General features: G+C 44.8%; 1 protein-coding gene across 1 annotated transcript; it reads left to right on the top strand.

Moving 5' to 3' along the window:
- Nucleotides 1-5,284: 5,284 nt before the first annotated feature.
- ACAT1 (acetyl-CoA acetyltransferase 1) lies at nucleotides 5,285-21,724 on the top strand. The gene is made up of 12 exons (XM_061457762.1): nucleotides 5,285-5,403; nucleotides 6,921-6,968; nucleotides 10,099-10,216; nucleotides 11,148-11,243; nucleotides 11,704-11,804; nucleotides 13,376-13,519; nucleotides 16,548-16,698; nucleotides 17,249-17,344; nucleotides 18,460-18,573; nucleotides 18,971-19,035; nucleotides 19,976-20,133; nucleotides 21,355-21,724. Exons 1-12 carry the CDS (start codon nucleotides 5,347-5,349, stop codon nucleotides 21,473-21,475), a joined length of 1,269 nt encoding a protein of 422 aa, XP_061313746.1. The 5' UTR covers nucleotides 5,285-5,346; the 3' UTR covers nucleotides 21,476-21,724.
- Nucleotides 21,725-22,062: the final 338 nt, after the last annotated feature.

The raw sequence follows: 22,062 nt of genomic DNA, 5'->3' as shown, positions 1-22,062 counted from the left end.
AGTTGTTCTCTAGAAGTACGCCTCTTGCCACAGGAGTTCCTTGGCGGAATCAACTCCTACCAGTGTAAATGTATCACTATTTAGGTAGAATCATTGACCTAAGTATGAAAAAAATAAACGCCCAAACCCTAAACCTGCTTCATTCTTCTGACAAACCAAGAACATGGCTTGTTTGCTTTCTCTCTCCTTTACATGTCAACATAGAACCATCAAGTCATTTTGGTTGGAAAAGACCTTTAATAGTGTCAGGTCCAACCATTAACCCAGCATTGTGAAGTTCACCATGTCCCTAAATGCCGCATCTACACGTCTTTTGAACACCTCCAGGGATGGTGACTCAGTCACTTCCCTGGGCAGCCTGTTCCCGTGCTTGACAACCGTTTCTGTGAGGAAATTTTCCCTAATTCCCCTGGCACAACTTGAGGCCAGTTTGACCTTTTCCCTACGGCTTGTAATCTGGGAGAAGAGACCAGCACCACCTTGCTGTATGATATGGTCCCCTCTGAGCCTCCTTTTCTTCAGGCTGAACAACTCCAGTTCCCTCAGCTGCTCCTCACAGGACTTGTGCTCCGCTCAAAACATCTCTCTCAACTTCTCTGTAGCTGCAGACATGGTGCCTTCATTTCACCCTCATTTATTGTAGTGATGGAGATCTGCTGTGTACTTTCAGTTGGATATTGTGCTCCAAGTCCCACATGTGATCTGAAATGCACCTGTAAGGGAGAATGTTTGGGGATGTGTAGGCTGCTGCTTTGAGTTGCTGATCTAGGACATATCAAAACAAATCTCGTCTCCTGAGCTGAGGAAGAGCCGTACAGTGTGCTTAGTTTTAATAGTCTGAAAGACTGAACACTGAAAATTAGTGACTTTGAAATGAGTGCTGTTACAGCTGTTCTTGGTGCGCAGAGCTGCTGAACGCATTGAAGAAGGCAGTGCACTGTGGTTTTTGTTTTTAAGACCGCAGTCTAATATTATATACACACAGGTTAGGATTTACCCTTTGTTGCAGTCATTGATTTCTGCTTCTTGAAGGCACTCAAGAACTTACCACATCTCCTGTAGCAGGCAGTTGATATCGGCTGAGCCCATGTAAAAGTGCAGGATATATTGCACTGAACAGACGGGCCCTGGCTTGAGCCATCACTTCTGAAGGAGCAGAGGAGGTGTGAAATATGCTCCTGGCTGAGGTGTATCCCCCAGTGCTGCAGCCAGCCGTAGTGGCAGCAGAGTGCCTGGTTGCCAGCAGCTATTCACTAGCTTCTGCACCAAGTGGCATGAAGGAAATGGCCAGGGCTTCAGCTGGGAGAGAATCCAAACATGGGCGTGACTGAGCTTCACAAAGCAGAAAGGTAGAGAATAAGGCAGAAACATGTTCACGGAACCCTGTAACATCATCATTAGGGCTGCTTGGTAAAACCAGCACAAGATTGGTCTAAAATGCTGACAGAGGACCTGTTTCCAGGGGACACTGGGGATCAGTGAGTTCAAAAGGGGCTAGGCAAATTCATCACTAACCAGTGAAGGTGGATGCTGGGGAAGTCCAGAGAAACTGCCCTGACTCTTATGCTCAGCCTCAAGTGGTGGCTGTAGGGGGTGCTCATCTCCTTAGATTCCAATCTAAGATCTGGAATTCTAAATACTAATTATCCTGAAACATCTTAAAGCCCTCCCAGAGGAAAAGGACTACAGAGGAGAGGTGGGGGAGATGGGGGAAACACACCCAACTAAAACCCCCAACCAATAGACTAGAGGTAGTAGCAGATGCAGGAGGGGAGGAGGAAGATGTATGAAGATCACCGGACCAGGACTGAATCTGTAAATCGCTGGGGAGCGCCCAGCAGAGCACCCTTGTCAGTGATGACCCTCTCCTGAAGGTGAGCAAGCAGCCCCTGGCCACTGCGTCATGGGCAGGGACACAAATCCCACAGGAAAAAGGGTTTCTTCCCAATTCCTCCTGCTGTTTGGCCAGGGTGAGGAGGAGGCTGGCCTGGGCACCCTGCCGCCAGTATGGGGTCATGGGGGGTGCCATGTAAAGAAGCAGATGTGGGGGAAAGTGCAGCCCAAATTGCAGGGAGATGGGCAGCACTGCCGTGTGTCCCAGTGTGCTCCTGTGCGCACAGGGAATGCTGGCGGCAATGGATTTTTGCCTGGCCTATGAAAGGCATTCTTTACCTTTTGGGGGCTTTTTTTTGCATGAGATTAGGAGATTTGTACCCTGAAATGTGTTTATTGACTCTGGGGAGGGAACATTTCTTTTTTCTTCACTTCTCTCAGCACTGGAGTTCTTGCTCAACTTCCTTTAAACTGATGTTATTTCAAGAATATCTGCTATCTTGGAGACTCAAAGTTGCAGAATAATTAGATCATTTTATTATAGTGCTGTGTTGTATCTTCTGAATTCCATGGAGTCAATCATTACCTTGCTGAAAACTGGTAAATTGCCCGTCCTTGCTCATCCTTTAGCCAGGGACAGGATGCTCTGTACAGTAGTCGTATTTCAGCACTATCCTAACCAGCAGACCGTTGTACTCTAAGGAGTCAGTGGCCCACATACCAGTTAATCTGGGAAGGTGTAGGCTACCCTACAGCACAGCTATGCCATGATGTGGCCTGGACGCAGTTTGGCTTTCTGGCCATTCCTGTGCTACACCTATCCCCCCACCACAGAAAATATGTGGCCAGCTAATTGTAACTAAGGAACCTGTAGGAGCTCCCTCTTGGCACTGGCAATTGCACCACCTGCGTGTTGTCTTTACCTGAAAACAAAGCCACCTGTTCTCAGGTGAACATCCTCTGGCAGTAGGAGAGATGGACAGAATTATTTTCTTCTCAGAAGATCCTAAAAGAGCTCTGAAGACCAGAAAGCTGGGAAACCTCTTCATGTAGGACCTGCACCACGGGCTGTGCCCCAGCTGGAGATGTTGCACATCTCAGGGGTCACAGTGTCTGAAGGGAAGTACGATTCTCTTTACTTGCAGAGTCTGCAAAGCAAGAAGCTAAACACACTCACACAGACACACACCTCGTGCTTACACACCAGTTCTACTTTATTCACTACAGCATGGTGATATATAGCATACAGATACAGGTCTGAGCTACGAAGCCAAACAGAAACCACATCAACCACAGTGACTGTTTTCAGTCACTATATATTCCATTCTATAAGCAATCACTCCCCAGGTGGTTTTCTATCCTGACCTTGCACCCATGCACACAAACACTCCTTGGCTTGCTCAAGACCCAGGTGCACTATCAGCATTTCTTCTTTACTCATCCACACAGCAGGAACAGAATGGCTTGCAGTTCCCACGTTACCAGCCTCTTTTTCTTTCTTGTGTGAGCTCCAGTAAAGGGCCTGTTAACATCTTGGAGGGTCCTTGTGTCTTTTTTGCTGAGATTATAGGAATGTTAGTCCTGGGGCATAAGCAGGTTGTAACCAGGCCTTATACTGCAGGAAGGGCCTTATACTGCAGGAGTAAAGGCAAAGTTAAAGAAGAGCTTCCTCTTTTTTTGTTCTATATGTTTTTTGGCATTACTTGTCTGAAAAATATCCTCATCTAACCAAGCTGGATGTCTTTCCTACATGATACATATATATTTTCAAGGTAAAATCTTCAGATCTTCCTGAGTCAATATTTGTGAGTTCCTGTGTTATCTCTGGCTTGTACTTGATAACTTTGGCTCTAAACCAAAGGGCTGGACTAGATTGGTCAAACACTCAGACCATCAGCTGCCGACAGCCAAGGAAGCAGGGTGCAAACGCTTCCTCCATCTGTGCCAGTCCCCATCAGGCTCTTGCCATGTGTCCAGAGAAACTGTACACACACATGGAAAGCAAGAAGTATTTTAATTTTGAAAACAGACAAAATGAAATCCTCTCTCAAAGGGAAACGAATGAGAACAGAAAATGAGCTGAAGCAGTTTTGATGAATGTTGCTTTACAATGTGAAAAGAAATTACTTAAAAAAAAAAACCAAAACAGTCAAGATAGCAAGTGGATAGTAACAAATTGTTGAGATACTCCTGCTTTTCAGATGTAATGGTTGAACCTGATGATCTTAGATCTTTTCCAACTTAGTGGATTTTATGTTTCCATGCTATGTCCAAATGCTTTTTGGAGTTTCAGCTGTGGGCTGAAGTGAAGGAGTAAGTAAATGCTGTTTTACTTGGCTTGCAGACACCAGCTCCAGGGAATGTAGCTGTCAGCTGTGGGTTACTGTAACAGACTCCTCCAGGAATCAAAAGTGGCTGAGAAGGTAAGCAAAACTGATTAGAAACAAATACAGAGCTGCTTGTCCTACAAAGTGTGCAGCAGCACAGACACAGGGGACGTCATCTTGTCTTTTGAACCTGTTCTTTTGAGATGTAAAGCTCAAGACTAGGAAGGATCAGGCTTTTCCTGGCCCAGCTCAATGCATGTTGGATAGACAGAGGAGAGAGGGGCACTGTCAGGCAGGCAGGCAGCTGCAGAGATTTAATACTGGCCTTCATCTAGAAATCCAGAGCAGAGAGCATGAGGAGGGGGAAACAAAGTGTAAGACTGTGGAACCACTATGGGCATCCTGAGATCTGCAGTCAAGCAGGTATCAGCCTCTCTGTAAAGGCAGCTACCAAGTCAGCTTGCAGCCAGGTTTGAATTCTGGGGTAACAGGTAGGTATTTATGCCGGGGCCAGACAGGAGGAAGTTAATGGGAATTAAGTTGCTGGCTCTTGTGAAGACAGCACGCAGCTACAGCACAAGGGCATGCAAGGCCCTGATGCACTCCAGCACCTGCATCCCACAGACCTAGTAACTGCATAGGTGTGTTTCTGACACGGGTTCCCCGAGGGGATTCATTTCTGTGCCTCATTTCAGTTTAACGCGGACGCGCGGACTGGCCAAGGGCCGGCGGAGCGCGGCCTCACCGTTGTTTTCCCTTCCCTGGTGAAAGCAGACAACCCTGAGCGCTGGTTCTCGCTCCGCAAGGATCCTCCACGCCCCCTTCATTCCTTTACTAAGTTACTCAGAACGAAAACCAAGGTTGCCTGCCCCGCTCCCCCCGGTCCCTAATCCGCAGCACGGGAGCCGAAAGAAACCTCCCTGTCACCAGGGAGGGCGGAAGGCCCGTGGCGACGGCAGGAGCTACCGAGCACCGGCCGGGCACGCACCGACATCCCCCTCGCACCGCTCGGGCTCACTGCGCCGGGGACACTGAGGCCCGCCTTCCAGCCCAGCCGATGGCAGGGCCGCGATTGGCACCGCCTCCGGCGCCAGAGCCAATGGGAGCTGGGAGAGGGGAGGAGTGTCGGCGTCTATAGGCCGAGGAGGGGGCGGCGGTGAAGGTGACGGGGGCGGCCGGTGGCAGCATGGTGGTGGCGGCGGCGATCCGGGGGTGGCGGCGCCCGGCCGCAGAGCTGCTGCGGGTGAGGCGGCGGTGCGCGCTCTAGCCCTTCCTTTCGCTTCCCTTCTCCTTTTCCTTTTCCTCCCTGCCCGGTCCCGGCCCCGCCAAGGTCACACTGCCTCTGCGGCGGGGAGGGCCGCGCCCCCACCACCTCACCCCTGAGAGCGGCGGGAGAGAGGGCGAGAGCGATGCCCCGGCCCGGGAGGGAGCGGAGCTCGGACCGGCTCCTGCCGCGGGGCCTGGGCCGGGACAACGGTGTTGGCCGCGGCCTGCGGGCCTGGGTGGGCCGTGTCGCCGCAGAGCCGGCGGGTCGGTGAAGACGGCTCCCCACGCTTCATCCGCGCGCCGGCACCGCGCTAAGCCGACGGGACCTTTAGCCGCGATTTTGAGAGTGGCTTTTTTCCACTGCCTCACGACCGGCTGTCGCGACGGGGGCGCAGCCGCTGGGCAGGGCCCTCCCCCGGCTCTGCAGCCCGTTCCTTCGCAGCTCGGGGCCCTGGAGGGCCCCTGTATCCGCCTGTTACCCGGCGCAGCGGTGGGGATGTCAGAGGCCTTCAGCTGCCAGAGGCTTTCTCTAGCCAAGGCCAGGAGAGGAATCGCGCAGGGCCATCAGAATGGCGGCTGAGGTGCGGTGCTGGGTGCTCCTGCCCACGCCTGCCCTGGGGGGGGGGGGGGGGGGGGGAAATCTGTCTTTTGTTGGTTGAAGGTTGTCAAATGAAGGGAGAAACAAACTAAATTCCCACATTGTGGATACAATGGCAGAAGGCATTCTTTGATTTATAAAACTGGTGGTGTTTTTGTGGTGTCCTGAAGTGGTTATTTCTATTAGTATTTATCTAACCGTAATTCAGTAATGACCAGAAGTCTCCAGTGTACTGAAATGTTGTCTAAGGAAGTGGCTAACAAAGTGGTTTAAAGCAGTAATTGAAAGATTATTCTGTTAACATCTGTAACAATGCCTACAGATAGACATTTGTATCTTTACACTGCATATTTAGATAAATCTAGTAGCTGGTGAATTAGCCTGCTCAGTTGATTTGTCTTTTTTCTTGGTTATGTTATCTTTTATTGCAGCATTCTGAGTTCATTATCCTCATTTTTGTTCATGAAACACCAGTGAAATGAAGCTGTAGATGCAAACTGCTACTGTTTAAAAAGCAGTGAAGTTAATGTTAGGAATGAATAAACCAAAGTCCAGAGAAGCAGACAGAGGGACTAGTAAACTTTTCCAAGACAGCACCACTCACTTCCTGGTTTAGACATACATTGTATGTGCATGTAACAGACTTGGCCAAAATGAATTGGGTTTTGTTTTTAAAGGAGTGCCTGTTTATTTTTCAGAGAGTTTTTTATCACAGATGTTACAGTAAAATAACAAGCCTTTTAAGAGAGGTGTTATGATTTTTTAGTTCAGTATTTTTCCAGTGTTTTTTAGATATTATTTTTTTAAATAATGACTTCTATGAAAATGGTACATTACTAAAATGTCATGGCACTGCCTTTCTTGATGTGAAATTCTGAGGACTTTCTTCTTTTCAGGCTTTGAGGTACACAAGCCGTGGCTATGCATCACAACGTACTTTAAATGTAAGTACAAAGCATCTGATGTACATTTTGACTGTTATAAATCACTGGTTTAAATTTGCTTCTTAATCAATGAAGTTTTTTTAAAAGTTATCACCAAAAAATCCCTATTGAAAACAATGTAACTTGTGCCCAAGTCACACTTCAATGCAAAATCTGGAATAAAAGTCAGATTTCTTTTTTTATTATGGCTTGCTAATAGTTAGATAGTGTGGGACAACATTGGCCAGAGTGTGTCAGCTAACTGCTGTGTGATGCAACTATTTGCCTGTTCCTGGAAAACACAGCTGATGCCAGCTGACCCCTTTAGGTTATTTGAATGTTGTCCTGGAACTTGGTGGTACAATGTAAAAGATGAGGACAAGTATGTTACTATCACTGAAGTTAATCATGATGAAGAAGGGGTTACAGAACCAGGCAGCCCTTCTTAGTTTACAACAGGTATAATTTGTCTCTTTATTTGCTTGTTTGATGCTTTTTGTAGAGTTTCTTTTTCTTGGCCTTTCTCTCTAAATAAAGAACTCGTGGTGAGATGCTGTAAAGCTTTGTGTCTAACTTCCACAGAAACCAGCACAGCTGGAGGTCTTCATTGCTGCTTCTAAATGCTGCTGTCTGGAGCAGCCAGAGGTCAGAAATGTGTATCATCTTGATGCCAGTTCCTCATGCTGCTCTCACAGGGTTAGCAGGTGGACACGTTGATGTAGTAAAAAAGCAAAGAAGCAAATTAAGAATAAATCTGTTTTATGGGGCTACTAGGTATAGAGCTGAATGTCGTACCGTGTCTTAAACTACTGCTTATGTGTTTTGCTGGAATCTGGGCTTTTGGATATCTCCAAGGATGGAGACTCCACAACCTCCCTGGGCAACGTGTATTCAGTCACAGTGAAATGTTCATGGGAAAGCTCATGTGTGTCAGTCTGTGCCCATTGCTTCTGGTCCTGTCACTGGGCACCGCTGAAAAGAGCCTGGCTCTGTTCCCTTTGCACCCTCCCTTCAGGTATCAATACATGTGGGTGAGGTGCCCCTGAGCTTTCTTTTCTGCAGGCTGAACAGTCCCAGCTCTCTCAACCTTTCCTTGTGTGATGGATGCTCCAGGCCCTCAATCGTCTTAGTGGCACTTAAACTCTCTCTCTGTAGTATTCCCAGGTCTCTCTTATACCCGGGAGCTGAGCACTGGACACGGTACTCAGGTGTAGCCTCGCCAGAGCTGAGTAGAGGGGAAGGATCACCCCCCTGGCCTGCTGGCAATGCAGTCCAGGATGCCGTTTGCCTTCTTTGCTGCATGGGCCCTTTGCTGCCTCATGGCCTTGTATGCATGTTGGTGGCAAGAGCTCATGGCTCATGTATCCACCAGGACCCCAAATACCTTTTCTTCCAAACTGCTCTTTCCAGCTGGGCAATTCCCAACATATGTTGGTGCCCAGGGTTACTCCACACCAGTGCAGGACTTTGCTCCTTGACAAACTTCATGAGGTTCCTGTCAACCCATTTCTCCAGCCTGTTGAGTTCCCTGTGGATGGCAGCACAACCCCCTGGTGTATCAGCCACTTCTCCCAGTTTGGTATCACCAGCAAACACTGCCCATCATTCAGATCACTGGTGAAGATGTTGAACAGGGGTGGACCCAGGTTTGACCCATGGGGAACACCAGTAGTTACTGGCCTACAGCCAGACTTTGTGCCATTGATCACCACCTCCTGGGCCCAGATGTTCAGCAAGCTTTCAGTCCACCTTACTGTCTGCATATCTAGCCTATGCTTCATTATCCTCTGTATGAGGATCTTCCAGGGGACAGTGTTAAAAGTGTTTCTGTAGTCTAGGCAGACAATGTCCACTGCTCTTCTCCCATCTACCAAGCCAGTCATTTCACTGCAGAAGAAGGTTGTTGGGTTGTTTGAGCATGGCTTCCTCTTTGTGAATCCACGCAGATGACTATCTTCTTGTTCATGTTCCTGGAAATGGTTTCCAGCATTAGTTGTTTCATCACCTTCCTGGGGATCAAGGTGAGGTTGACTGGCCTGTAGTTCCCTGGGTCCTCCTTCGTGCCCTTCTTGAAGGTAGCAGTAATGATTGCTTCTCTCCAGTCTTCAGGCACCTCCACAATTGCAGTCACCATTCCAAGATTATTGAGAGTGACCTTACAAAGACATCAGCCAGCTCCCTCAGCACTTGTGGGTGCTGCTGAGCAGGGCCTGTGGATTTACCTATGTTCAATTTGTTTAAGTATTCTTCTTAAGTATTCCCTGACCTGATCCTCTTCTTCCAAGGGTACATGTTCCTTGCTCCAGCCTCTCCCTGGTCTGTGGGGCCTGGGATTCCTGAAGGCTGTACTTGCCAGGTAAAAAAGGCATTCAGTACCTCAGCCTTCTCCATGTCACCACGTCCCCTGCCCCACTCAGCAGCAGGCCCAACTTTTCCATAGATGCCCTTTTGCTTCCTTGATCCTTATGGAAGCACTTCTCATTGCCTTTGACATCTCTTGCCAGATTCAATTCCATTTCAGCTTTTGCTTTCATAACTTTGTCCCCGCATGCTTGGACAGTATCTGCCAGGTTTCCTGTCCCTGTTTCCACCTTCTGTGTGCTTCCTTTTTGTGTATGAGTTCTTGTCATCCATGCAGCCCTCTTGGCATTTTCACCTGACTTACTGCTTTTTGGAATGGACTGCTCTTGAGCTTGGAGGTGTAATCCTTGAACATGAACCAGCCTCTTTGCCCTCCCACCACTCTGCTCCAGAGCCTTTGAGACTCTTGCAGGCATGATCTCTCTGAAGCTGAATGCACTCCAGCTGTTCTGTCACACCAAGGACAAGACCCCACCCCATTATCTTCTCACCTGTCTTTCCTAAAAAGCCCATATCCTTGCATGCCAGCACTTCAGCCATGGGAGCCATACCACCACAGTTCCACGGTCCCAGTGTTGGAGTCCTGTAGCTGCACACTAGTCTCCTTATATTTATTTCCCTTGCTGCAAGCATTAATAAAGATTTATTTTAGTTCTCTGAAATACTTGCAGGATAAAAAGGGAGTTGTGACATCAATGAAAGAGTAAAAGTTGATATAGTTAAAAAACACTGGTACGTATGTGCGTATGTGAGAGACACTGTGACTTCTGCTCCATTCTTCTCCTCTTAGGAGGTGGTGATAGCAAGTGCTGTAAGAACACCAGTTGGATCTTTCCAAGGATCTCTTTCATCACTGCCAGCCACTAAACTTGGTTCCATTGCAATTAAGGGAGCAATTGACAGAGCAGGTATATGTAAATGTTTTATTTTGTGGCAAACAAGAGCTCAAGTGGCTCCAAACAGTATCAGTGTGTCTTAAATTGCTTGGTAAACTGAAGGTTCTGGTTTTTTTTTGATGCTGTGGCACTCTTAAGTCTTTATCCACAAATGATATTTAAGTAAAGTGTTGGGCTTTGTTTCAGTCCGAATTAAGTGCTGCTTCTCAGAGCAGAATATTGCTTAGGGATATCTGTGCTAATCTAAATCTGAATAAAGATGCTGGTTGTTTTTCTTGTGTGGTTTTTATGACACAACTAAGCTGATGCAGAGGCTACTTGCTGCTGAAACCAGCGGCCCTTCCTTTCCCTGCCCATTTTTTCCATGGGCACTTCTAGGACAGCCTTGTGAGTACATTGATGGATTCAAATTGGCAAAAAAGCCTTTTGGGGGGAAAGGAGGGCTAATTTTCTATACATTTGGCTCTTCCTGAAACAGCATATTAGAGGAACTTGGACACCAGGGTTGTTGCAAGAAATGCAGTGGGAGAGCAGGCCTCTTGGCAGCTACCTGTGGCCTTGGCTTGCCCCTGTTAAACAAACAAAACTGTTTCTTTACATGTAATTGTGGCAGGTAGAAAGTTTTCTGCCTTTAACCATGGAAATTGAGCTTCTCAGGTGACTAGTGAGACTTGGAATTGTTTGCTTTAGTTAGCTAACTGTAGCTTGTTCTGTAGGGTAACAAAGAAATTCTTTCCTGCAGGGTCACCAGTTCATCATGGCTCATGAACATGAGGGTAGTGTTTTGGGATGCACCTAAAAGGGTCCTGTGTATTGTTAGTACACAGGTTGGAGATGGCATGTTTCATCAGTCTTTTGTAGAAAACTTCAATGGGAGGGTTGGTAGTAGGGAGTTACATCTTCTCTGCAAAGAGTCCTGGCTGGAAACAATTTTGTTTTATAGGTATCCCTGCAGAGGAAGTGAAAGAAGCGTATATGGGTAATGTCTTGCAGGCTGGACAAGGACAAGCTCCAGCAAGACAAGCAGTCTTGGGTGCAGGTATTCATTCTCTTGATACTGGGTTTAAAGGTTTTCTGTCTTTCTGTAGACAGTGTCCATTACTGAGCTGCGAGTTAAAGCAGAGCTGTGCCCAGACTTTTTCCAAAACAGCCTGTTTATACTTTTCAGTCTTTAATACTCCTTAGAGGCGGGGGTTGGGGTTTCAGGAGGAGGAATAGTTCTGGAATCGCTTTGCTGATATTCTTGTCTCTCTGATTCTTCACTTGCTTGCCCCTTCATCAGGAGTCTGTGTTGGAAGGGGAGAAACAGGATTCTTCAGGAAAGATAGTAACTAAGGGTGAGAGTAGGGGAATTGCCCTGGCAGGCTAAATAGTGCAAGCTGGACACCCTGGGCTTAGATAAAAATTGGTCCCACATGAAATATTGCTTGAACATCAGTAAGGTATTAGTCTACCCTTTAAATAATACAGTTGTTTGTTTGTACAACTTCTTTACTCAGGTCTGCCAATCTGCACTCCTACTACAACTGTCAATAAAGTCTGTGCTTCAGGAATGAAATCAATCATGATGGCAGCACAAAGCCTGATGTGTGGGAGTCAGGTAGGTGAATTCTAGTGCTGGATTATGGAAGAAACCCACACAACTGATGTTGTAGATCCTGTCTTACTAATGAGAGTGATCTTTGATTTGGGTCTGTCTTTTGTCTTAGGATAAGGAAGCTAATTAGCCAGATTCTGTTTTGCTTATGCAAAACCTGAATTTTATAGACACTTAAATGTGTTTTGGTTTAAGGCAGAGAAAAAAAGAATAAAAAGAAGAAATATTAAAGTTAGGAAATTGTCAGGTGTATTTTTTGAGCTGAGCAGATAAAGTGGATTTTTTGAGGGGCCGGGAGATATTTACATGTTCTTCCTATTGCCCTTCTCCAAGCCCTTCCCCAACCCCTAAAACATAATTTTCAAGCTTTGTAGTTTGCAAAATTGAAGATATCTTTATAGATTTGATTTTTGCTGAAGCACATTTAATCTTGACATTCAGACACTTCTAACACTTCAGTAATTTCAATATGCATATTAAAGCAATGTGTTTCCAATTACATTAAAGATGTTTTAGGCTTTTTTTATTGTTTTAGAAGATGTGAAATCTATTGTTGCTGATTGAGCATTTTCACTGAAGAGGTTGATGGAAGAGAATTGCCTGTCTCTGTCAACTGTGTTCTAAGATGCTCAGTACGATGGGGAAAATAGTCTTACTTAATGGGACGATGGGAGAACACCTTGTTCAGCAAGTCACTAAATGCTGTGCAGCAAAGTGTGGGAGAAGTGTGAATGTGAAGAAAGACGTTGCAGTTTTGTGTTTAATTCCATACTCAAAGCATCTTGGCAACATCTCCCCTTCCCTGAAGTGAAAGTATTGTCAGTTCAGTATGTATTTTTGGTTTATAAAGTAAGTGGTTTCTAAGTGAGAAATGTACTTACTTTTTGGTCTTTGTTGTTTAGAACAAAAGTATAGTATTTAAGTTTTCTTGTCCCTTTTGTGAAAATAACAGTATAGCTGAGGTAAGCAGCTGGTTCCACACCCCCCCCCCCCCCCCCCGCCATGGGCAGGACACCTTACACTAGACCATGTCACCCAAGGCTCTGTCCAACCTGGCCTTGAACACTGCCAGGGATGGAGCATTTACCACTTCTTTGGGCAACCCGTTCCAGTGCCTCACCACCCTTACAGTAAAGAACTTCTTCCTTATATCCAATCTAAACTTCCCCCATTGAAGTTTTAACCCATTACCCCTTGTCCTATCACTACAGTCCCTAATGAATAGTCCCTCTCCGGTCCTTGTAGGCCCCCTTCAGATACCAGAAGGCTGCTATGAGGTCTCCACACAGCTCCTCTTCTCCAGGCTGAACAACCCCAATCTTCTCAGCCTGTCTTCACAGGGGAGGTGCTCCACAAGACAAAAATCCAGTTGTTCCGCCAGGGTGGGTTAACTGTCTTCAGCTGTTGTTCCTGCTGTTTCTTTTTAAATGCATGAAGATTCTTTTCCCCTTTCTCTAAGATTCCTCAGAAATATAAATAATCCATTTTTAAGTTTTTGCTAATATTTGTCTCTACAAGAAGTTACGGAGAACACACTGCATTATTGTTAATTTAAACTTGTTTCCTTTGAGCAGGATGTGATGGTTGCTGGTGGAATGGAGAGCATGTCTAATGTTCCCTATACAATGAGCAGAGGATCAACGCCTTATGGAGGAGTAAAGCTGGAAGACCTGATAGTAAAAGATGGGCTGACAGATGCTTATAACCATATCCATATGGTAAATATTCCTGTACACTACTGAAGACCTGGTGCAGCTTTAAAGAGCTTGCTTATGATCATTATGAAACTGCTTTATTTAGCCAACCTAGAAATGAGGAATAACTTTATCAGAGAAGGAAAAAGTCTTCCATTTCCAGGCTTCCTGTAAGAATTGTAATGGAGGGATAGATAGAAGACACTGTGTGTTAATATTCATTTGTCCCTGATTGAAGTCTGAATAGCCTAGAGCAGGGATTAAAACAAAAATAATCTGCAACTAATATATTGCTGTTGCTCTGTCTTTGGGAGACAGCAGTCAAGTTACTTGGTGTCTTTGAGGGTACGTATTTGGTACAGTTCAGGAGGCTGTCCTACTTTTTCCCCTCCCGCAATGTACATATATCTTCTGTTGGAAGGTTTGAGTTGGCTGATAAGCTTATTCATCACATGGCAGCAACTGCAAGTTCAGGCTGGGTTTGGAAAACAACTGATATGAAGGTAGTGAAGAACAAGCACAAAGGAAGAACAGTTTGAAAAGAGAATGACTACTTTCAGTTTATGAGTATTTCTGACCTTTGCCTATAGTAATTCACAACTGTGGGACATTACTGACTGCTTTGTTAGTGTTTCTGCTGGTGTACAGGAAAACGTCTTGGAGAATATTCTGCTGTGATCCATGCATTTCATAGAACCATAGAATAGTTAGGGTCGGAAAGGACCTTAAGATCATCAAGTTCCAAACCCCCTGCCATGGGCAGGGACACCTCACACTAAACCATGTCACCCAAGGCTCTGCCCAACCTGGCCTTGAGCACCGCCAGGGATGGAGCATTCACAACCTCCCTGAGCAACCCATTCCAGTGCCTCACCACCCTCACAGTAAAGAATTTCCTCCTTATATCCAATCTAAACTTTCCCTGTTTAAGTTTTAACCCATTACCCCTTGTCCTATCACTACAGTCCCTAATGAATAGTCCCTCTCCGGTCCTTGTAGGCCCCCTTCAGATACTGGAAGGCTGCTATGAGGTCTCCACGCAGCCTTCTCTTCTCCAGGCTGAACAGCCCCAACTTTCTCAGCCTGTCTTCATACAGGAGGTGCTCCAGTCCCCTGATCATCCTCGTGGCCCTTCCCTGGACTTGTTCCAACAGTTCCATGTCCTTTTTATGTTGAGGACACCAGAACTGCACACAATACTCCAGGTGAGGTCTCACGAGAGCAGAGTAGAGGGGCAGGATCACCTCCTTTGACCTGCTGGTCACGCTCCTTTTGATGCAGCCCAGGATACGGTTGGCTTTCTGGGCTGCAAGTGCACACTGAAGCCTGCTCATGTTCATTTTCTCATTGACCAACACCCCCAAGTCCTTCTCTGCAGGGCTGCTCTGAATCTCTTCTCTGCCCAACCTGTAGCTGTGCCTGGGATTGCTCTGACCCAGGTGTAGGACCTTGCACTTGGCATGGTTAAACTTCATGAGGTTGGCATCAGCCCACCTCACAAGTGTGTCAAGGTCCCTCTGGATGGCATTCCTTCCCCCCAGCGTATCAACCGAACCACACAGCTTGGTGTCATCGGCAAACTTGCTGAGGGCGCACTCAATCCCACTGTCCATGTCAGCGACAAAGATGTTGAGCAAGACCGGTCCCAACACCGATCCCTGAGGGACACCACTCGTTACTGGTCTCCAGCTGGACATTGAGCCATTGACCACAACTCTTTGCATGCAGCCATCCAGCCAGTTCTCTATCCACCGAGTGGTCCGTCCATCAAATTGATGTCGCTCCAATTTAGAGACAAGGATGTCGTGTGAGACAGTGTTGAACGCTTTACACAAGTCCAGGTAGATGACATCAACTGCTCTACCCCTGTCCATCTGTTCTTTAGCCCTATCATAGAAGGCCACCAAATTTGATACAGGCCTCACTGCTTCTATGTGGGATTGTATTTGTTTTGCATTATAGGGTACTCTGGCTGGACTGTTGGTTGAAATCCATTCCTGCGTTTCAGCTAGAATAGGTTTTGATTGTGAGGATTTCTATAGGTATGGAGGTAGTGGCTTTGCTAGCTCCTGTATGTGGGGAGAGACTCTAGGAGTTGGTTTTAATACACAGAGTTTTAACAGACTGGGGCAATACTTCAGAACCTTTTGTCTTTATAGCAGCTGCAGGTTGCTCAGAACACCTTAACAGTCTGTGTGATAATATCCAGGAAGGCCCACCCAATGGCATTAAGAACTGACTCTGGTCTGTGCTTTGGCAATAGACTAAGCTGCTGGTGCCACAGAGGCTTAAAGTTCTTGAATAACTGCATAGAAGTGAACCTGCTTGTTTGAGGAATGTGATATTAAAGGGTTTTTTCTCGATTCATTGAGTTTTCTACAGAAATTAAAGGTGAAACCTTTAAAACCTGTTAAAGAACAAATCCTTCAGGTTGACTGAGTGCCTTTCGGTTTTTGTCACCAGGTATTTAGGCAGTATTGGTGATGAATAATGATTGTAAATTATCATTGTGCTTGACCTGCACATAACATAAGATTGTTTCATTCTACTTGCTTCATTCCAGTTAGTTGCCAAAAGGTATATACATTTATTTGTACAGTTTTTAGAGTATGAGACCCTGAAGGCTGATCAAGCCCTGTGTGCTGAGCTGTTCTCTTAACCTTTGGAATAGGCAAGCTAGTAATGGAACGAAAACACCAGTAAGATGATGTGAACAGAGTCTTTTGTGGCTGAACAAAGACCTTCAGCCTCTGAAGATGTCAGCCCCACACACTTTACAACTTACTTTGCATGCAGTTTTTTAATTAAAAAAAAATGGGATGGTTCCTTCATGGAACCAAATTTAATAATCTGGATCCAGAAAGCATTTCCTTAATCTGAAGATTGTGTTCCAAACCCAAAAGTTACTGTTTGATTATGACTATAAATTAGAAGTGGACACCAGATATTAGTCCCATTCAGTTCTGGAAATCTGCTGTTTGAGTTTTTTCAGTTACATTTTTACTTCCCATCTCCAGAAACACCAAACCTAACGTGCCTGTTTTTTTCCAAGGGCAACTGTGCTGAGAACACTGCGAAGAAGTTCACCATTTCACGTGAGGAACAGGACTCTTATGCCATAGGCTCTTACACCAAAAGCAAAACCGCCTGGGATTCAGGAATACTGAAAAATGAAATTGTTCCTGTCACTGTTTCAAAGAAAGGTACCATAGGAAGGTGTGATAGATGAATTGTGTCTCTCATCAAAGGCTGTAACTTTGTATTCAGTGCAAAGTGTGGTGTTTAGATATGCGGATCCCAGGAACACTGATTTTGGATTAGCTAAGAGTTCTGTTATGCAGGCATTCTGGTGAGCTGCAGGCAGTGTCATCTGGTTTTGGTTTCTTTAATGTTCTTTAGTGTTACATGCCGTATCTTCTTCCTCTTTTATATGGGTGGAACACTGGCTATTGAACATAGCTAATACGGCTTGAGGACATCTGTGGTTTAATTTCCATTGTAATTACCATAAAGATGTGTTCCTTGTCCCTTTCATTCAGCCATTGGGAATTATAAATGGATTTGCTATGAATAAATAGGATTAAGGACTAATATTTTTTCTTTCAGTTTTTGACATGCATTTTTACATGTGTTTATGTTTTTTTTTAACTGAAACAGGTTGTTTAAATAAGGCAGCATTTAATCAAAGTACTATGTTGGAATGTCTTAATAATGGATTGTTCTGTGAAATAATAAACCAAATCTGAATTTCAGGAAAACCAGACACAGAAGTAAATGAAGATGAAGAATACAAACGTGTTGATTTCAGTAAAGTTCCAAAGCTGAAAGCTGTTTTCCAAAAAGAAAATGGTAAATATGGTTAAACTGACTGCTTAATTCCTTACTGAGTGCAAGGATTCTTTTTTTACAGTCCACAAGAGTCCAGTCCGCAGAGCTTGAATGCTGAACAGTAAGTAGTCCATTAGCTTTCAAATATCTGAGATAACCAGCTGATGCTTCACCACAGCATCACTTAGTTTGGATTAAAAGGTGGTCCAAGAACTTAAACCAGTGACAACCTCTGTTTTGGACATTCACTGTAACATGACTGGAACAGATTGGTTTCTATGTAGCTATTGCCTTCCCCTCTACCAGATGTAAGCCCTTGTTTCCGTGGCAGGTGGAGTGCCTGTATAGAGTTCATAGAATGGTTTGTGTTAGAAGGGACCTTAAAGCTCATCCAGTTCCAACCCCCTGCCACAGGCAGGGACACCTTCCACTAGACCAGAAGTTTCTTTCAAATGGTAGCTCCAAGCCCCTGTGTTCAACCTGGCCTTGAACACTGCCAGGGATGGGGCAGCCACAGCTTCTCTGGGCAACCTGTGACAGGGCCTCACCACCCTCATAGTAAAGAATTTCTTCCTAATTATCTAATCTAAAACTACCCTTGTTCAGATTAAAGCCATTCCTCCTTGTCCTGTCACTACAGCCCTTTGTGAAAGTCCCTCTCCAGATTATCTTGTAGGCCTTTTTAGATACTGGAAGACTGTTACAAATTCTCTCTGGAGCCTTTTCTTCAGGCTGAACAGGCCCAAGTCTCTCAGCCTGTCTCTATAGGAGAAGTGCTCCAGCCCTCAGAGCATCTTCACGGCCCTTCTCTGGACCAGTACCAGTTGCCAGTACCAACTTGCCACTTGTTCACAACCATTTTTGAGTTAATTCAGTGTTAATGGCAGTAATGCAGCTGACACGGAAGGGATGATCCAAACCACCACCCACAAATAGATGTAATTTACTTGTTTAATCAATTTCAAAAAAACCCCAAACTAAACAACACTCATTTTTAGTAAACTCAGTGCAACAGGTATCACCATATTGTCAAGACCTTGTATTTAAGGGCCTAAGGTTACAAAAGTTGTTAACAAAATGTATGTAAGTTGTATTTCGCTTTCTCCTCAGTTTAAACATTGCTTTACCTGTTCCAGGAACTGTTACAGCTGCCAATGCCAGTACTCTGAATGATGGAGCAGCTGCTTTGGTGCTGATGACTACAGAGGCAGCCAAGAGACTGAATGTCAAACCACTGGCACGGGTAGTAGGTAAGAGGTAACTTTTCCTGTCTTTGAGTACAGTCCTGGAAACAACTCCCATAGTTTACTGTCTGACTGGGAGTCCTGCTCAGGTGGTTACCTGATATCCCTGCAACAGAACAGGTGAGCCCTTGGGCATGATGGCCATATCTTCTCGGGACAGCTCTAGCAATCTCAATTGTTGCGCCAGCAGCTGTTGACCATAAACAGAATTTTCTATATGGAATAACATTAAAAATCTGAACACGTTATTATGTGGCTCACTTAAGGCACTAAACTTCAGCTGTATCTATTTTTGGGACCATTCTGTTCAGAATTTTTCTTAGCTGGGTTTGCTGCTTGCACAAGTAAAAATCATGTGTGGTAAAAACCAAAGGTTTTGAAATAGCTTTTGCCATTTTCCCAGCTTTTGCAGATGCTGCTGTTGATCCTATTGACTTCCCCATTGCGCCTGCATATGCAGTTCCCAAGGTAGGAATAAAACTGAGGGGTTTCTGAAACCCAGCAGACTTCCTTAGCACTGATCATTGGCTCATCCCTCAGTGGGTCTTCCTCTAATTAGGACTGAAATTATTACAACATAAATACACAGAACACCTTTTTCAGAGGTTCATTTTATCACTCCCTACAGCTACCACAAAGTGTGTTGTAGGGAGGTGGGGGTTGGTCTTTTCTCCCAAGTGACAAGTGATAGGAGAGGAGGAAATGGCCTCAAGTTGCACCAGGGGAAGTTTAAACTGGATATTAGAAAAAAATTCTTCCCCAAAGGGTGACCAAGCATTGGAACAGGCTGCCCAGGGCAGTGGTGGAGTCACCGTCCCTGGAAGTGTTCACAAACGGTGTAGTTGAGGCCCTCAGTGACATGAGTTAGTGGTGGACTTGGCAGTCCTTGGGTAACGGCTGGATTCGATCTTAAAGGTCTTTTCCAGGTACTCTGGATTCTATGATTCTCTCATTGATTGGCTGATTCTTGATTCTATGGTTCTGTGGTTGTTTTATAGTGCTTTCACCAACCTTGGGCTTATTTCATACTTCTGAAGTTTTGCAGCTACTATGGCTAAATAGACAAAATGAACAGCCAAGTTCAAAAAGGAACTGAAGGCAAGTGTGTGGTCTGAGGCAACACTGCACCAGTTTAGATGCACTTTCTGTACCAGTGGTCTTGGTGTGTGTGTGATGAAAACATATTCTTAACATAAGGTACTCCCCACTTCTTTTGTGAAAGCTCAAGTTTGTGCTTCAGTCTCCCAGTTTTGCTTTTTCCCATCTGGCAAAGAAAGAGGTTGCAAAATGTGAACTTGAATCAGACTATGGACAGCCTGAGTCACCCACTTCAAAACCGACCTAGTTACTTCTGTAATTATCTTCCCAATCTTTTAATCAGAGTAATTATTTCTGTTGTTATTTCTAGATTCTGAGTGAGACAGGCCTGAAAAAGGAAGATATTGCAATGTGGGAAATCAACGAAGCATTCAGTGTTGTGGTACTGGCCAATATTAAAATGCTGGGTATTGATCCACAAAAAGTAAACATGAATGGAGGTGCTGTCTCTCTTGGACATCCTATAGGGTAAGCAGAGGAGCACTGTTTTTACACACAGAGGCACTATTTTCTAGCCATACTGCTGACACACCTTCATTTTCAAGTGTAATGGAAGCAGGAAGGGAAACAGAAATTGGCTGTCAAGTATGTAGTGACTTAACTCAGGCACTGCGTGTTTCAGAGTACCTTGAAAAGAACAGAAGCCCATTTTTTTCTTCACTGTTAGTTATCACCTACTTTTACAAGGAGCTTGCTTGTTACCACAGCTGTGTGGGTTTAGGAAGTATTAAAACAAAATCACCATTAACATGATAGAATAAACCATCAAGTAGATAATCAAATTTACAGGTAAACTTGTGAAAATAGTGAAGGATATGGGTACAGGGACTTGTATTTTTCCTACCTGAGCAAAGTGAAATTCCAGGTCTTGCCAAAGCATTTTTTGGCAGTGCTCCAAGCACCTGGGGCAGCAGATGGGGTGGTCTGGGGGATGTTGGTGGGTCATTTGAGGTTGCATCCTCTGGTTAGAGGAGTCACATCACCTGTTGTGTCCTCAGCAGTTGTAACTTATGACTTGACTTTATCCCATTAGTTCTCCCTAAGAGTGATCATGCTCCACTGTCAAGGCATGTAAGGAAACCTCTAACTAAATATAGGTATGAAGTAACTGTGTTATACATCAGGAACAAGCAGGAGTACTTCATGGTTCATAAAATGCTCTGGCCACAACCTAATCCCGCAAGACATAACGACGTCTCTGCAATATCAGCTTCTGAGAGAGGAATATGGTTTTGTTTTTTTTTTGTCTTAAAAGCTAATCTTGTCAGTCTAATGACACAATTTAAATATCTGATTTTACACATTAGGGGGATCAAAGTAGGACACTGCAGTGTATCGAGCGAGTAAGAAACTGATGTTAATTATTACTATTGTTTGGTTTCTGTGGTACATTGACTACTGTCTTTGAAAGAGCCTTGCTACCTGTAGACCTACTTGATAACATATGGTGGTTTCCTTTTCCAGAAGAAACTTTAGATAAACCAGAGTTTTTGTGTGTGTGTATGTAACAATCTTTCTGGTACAGCTTGAGAAAAATAACCTCTATTGCATCTGAATGGAGGTGAAAGGGGTTTTCTGTATTTTTTCCCCTCCAGTGCATCACTTCTATGTACTGCCAACTGTCCTGCAGAGGTCAAATTAAGAATTTCCTTTAAATTAAGCTATATGCATTTTTTTTCTTTTATTTAGAATGTCTGGAGCCAGAATCGTTGTTCACATGGCCCATGCATTGAAACAAGGACAATATGGCCTTGCAGGAATTTGCAATGGTGGAGGAGGTGCTTCTGCAATTCTGATACAGAAGCTGTAGGCACAACCAGTGCCAAAAACAAAGCTGTAAATGCTCTCGGATCAAAGCATGAATGGTACCTGTTACATCTTATTCATAAATAAGTGGATGAATTCCATAACTGCTACTCTAAAATTTCTTAAGCTATCATTCATACAGACAACTGAGCTTTTACACTGAGTTAAAGTAGTAAGTTTTTATACAGTCAAAAAAATGTCCAATTATGTTAATGGCTTGAGACCTGACAATAAAGAATGTTTGTTAACTGTGGCTCCCTGTCACTGATGTATGGTTTCTCAAGTGCCACTGAAAAGGAATGCTCTTGGTAACTCAGTTTGTGCTGTTACTGCTTTTTTGCAGTTTTGTTGCTTGATTTTCTTAACTACTGAGTGATTCTCATGGAAAAAGTAACTTTACTCAAGGGTTGGGTTTCTACTGCTATGTACCTTGAAGCCAAGTCAAAGAGCCCTACTGTAATACTTGCTGCCCTGGGGGCAGCAGCAAAGCAAAGTAGGAGAGACAGTGTTGTAAATTACACATGCAAGTACGAACAAGGGCTGAAGATGCTACTGCTCCATATTTGTTCATATAAACCCCTGTGATGTCAG

The sequence above is a fragment of the Pezoporus flaviventris genome, unplaced genomic scaffold (genome assembly GCF_033815535.1).
Source record: "Pezoporus flaviventris isolate CSIRO_AGI_PZ_B2104156 unplaced genomic scaffold, CSIRO_AGI_Pfla_v1 ptg000025l, whole genome shotgun sequence".
Lineage (NCBI taxonomy): Eukaryota > Metazoa > Chordata > Aves > Psittaciformes > Psittacidae > Pezoporus > Pezoporus flaviventris.
The sequence above is the reverse complement of the archived record's forward strand: the minus strand, read 5'-3'. Positions and strand labels throughout refer to the sequence as shown.

What these genes read in the sequence shown, in the direction of transcription:
- ACAT1 (XM_061457762.1), top strand. Translation starts at nt 5,347, where the DNA reads ATGGTGGTGGCGGCGGCGATCCGGGGGTGGCGGCGCCCGGCCGCAGAG. An exon ending in CGGCCGCAGAGCTGCTGCGG is followed by an intron (nt 5,404 to 6,920) that starts GTGAGGCGGCGG and finishes TCTTCTTTTCAG; the next exon opens with GCTTTGAGGTACACAAGCCG. An exon ending in CATCACAACGTACTTTAAAT is followed by an intron (nt 6,969 to 10,098) that starts GTAAGTACAAAG and finishes TTCTCCTCTTAG; the next exon opens with GAGGTGGTGATAGCAAGTGC.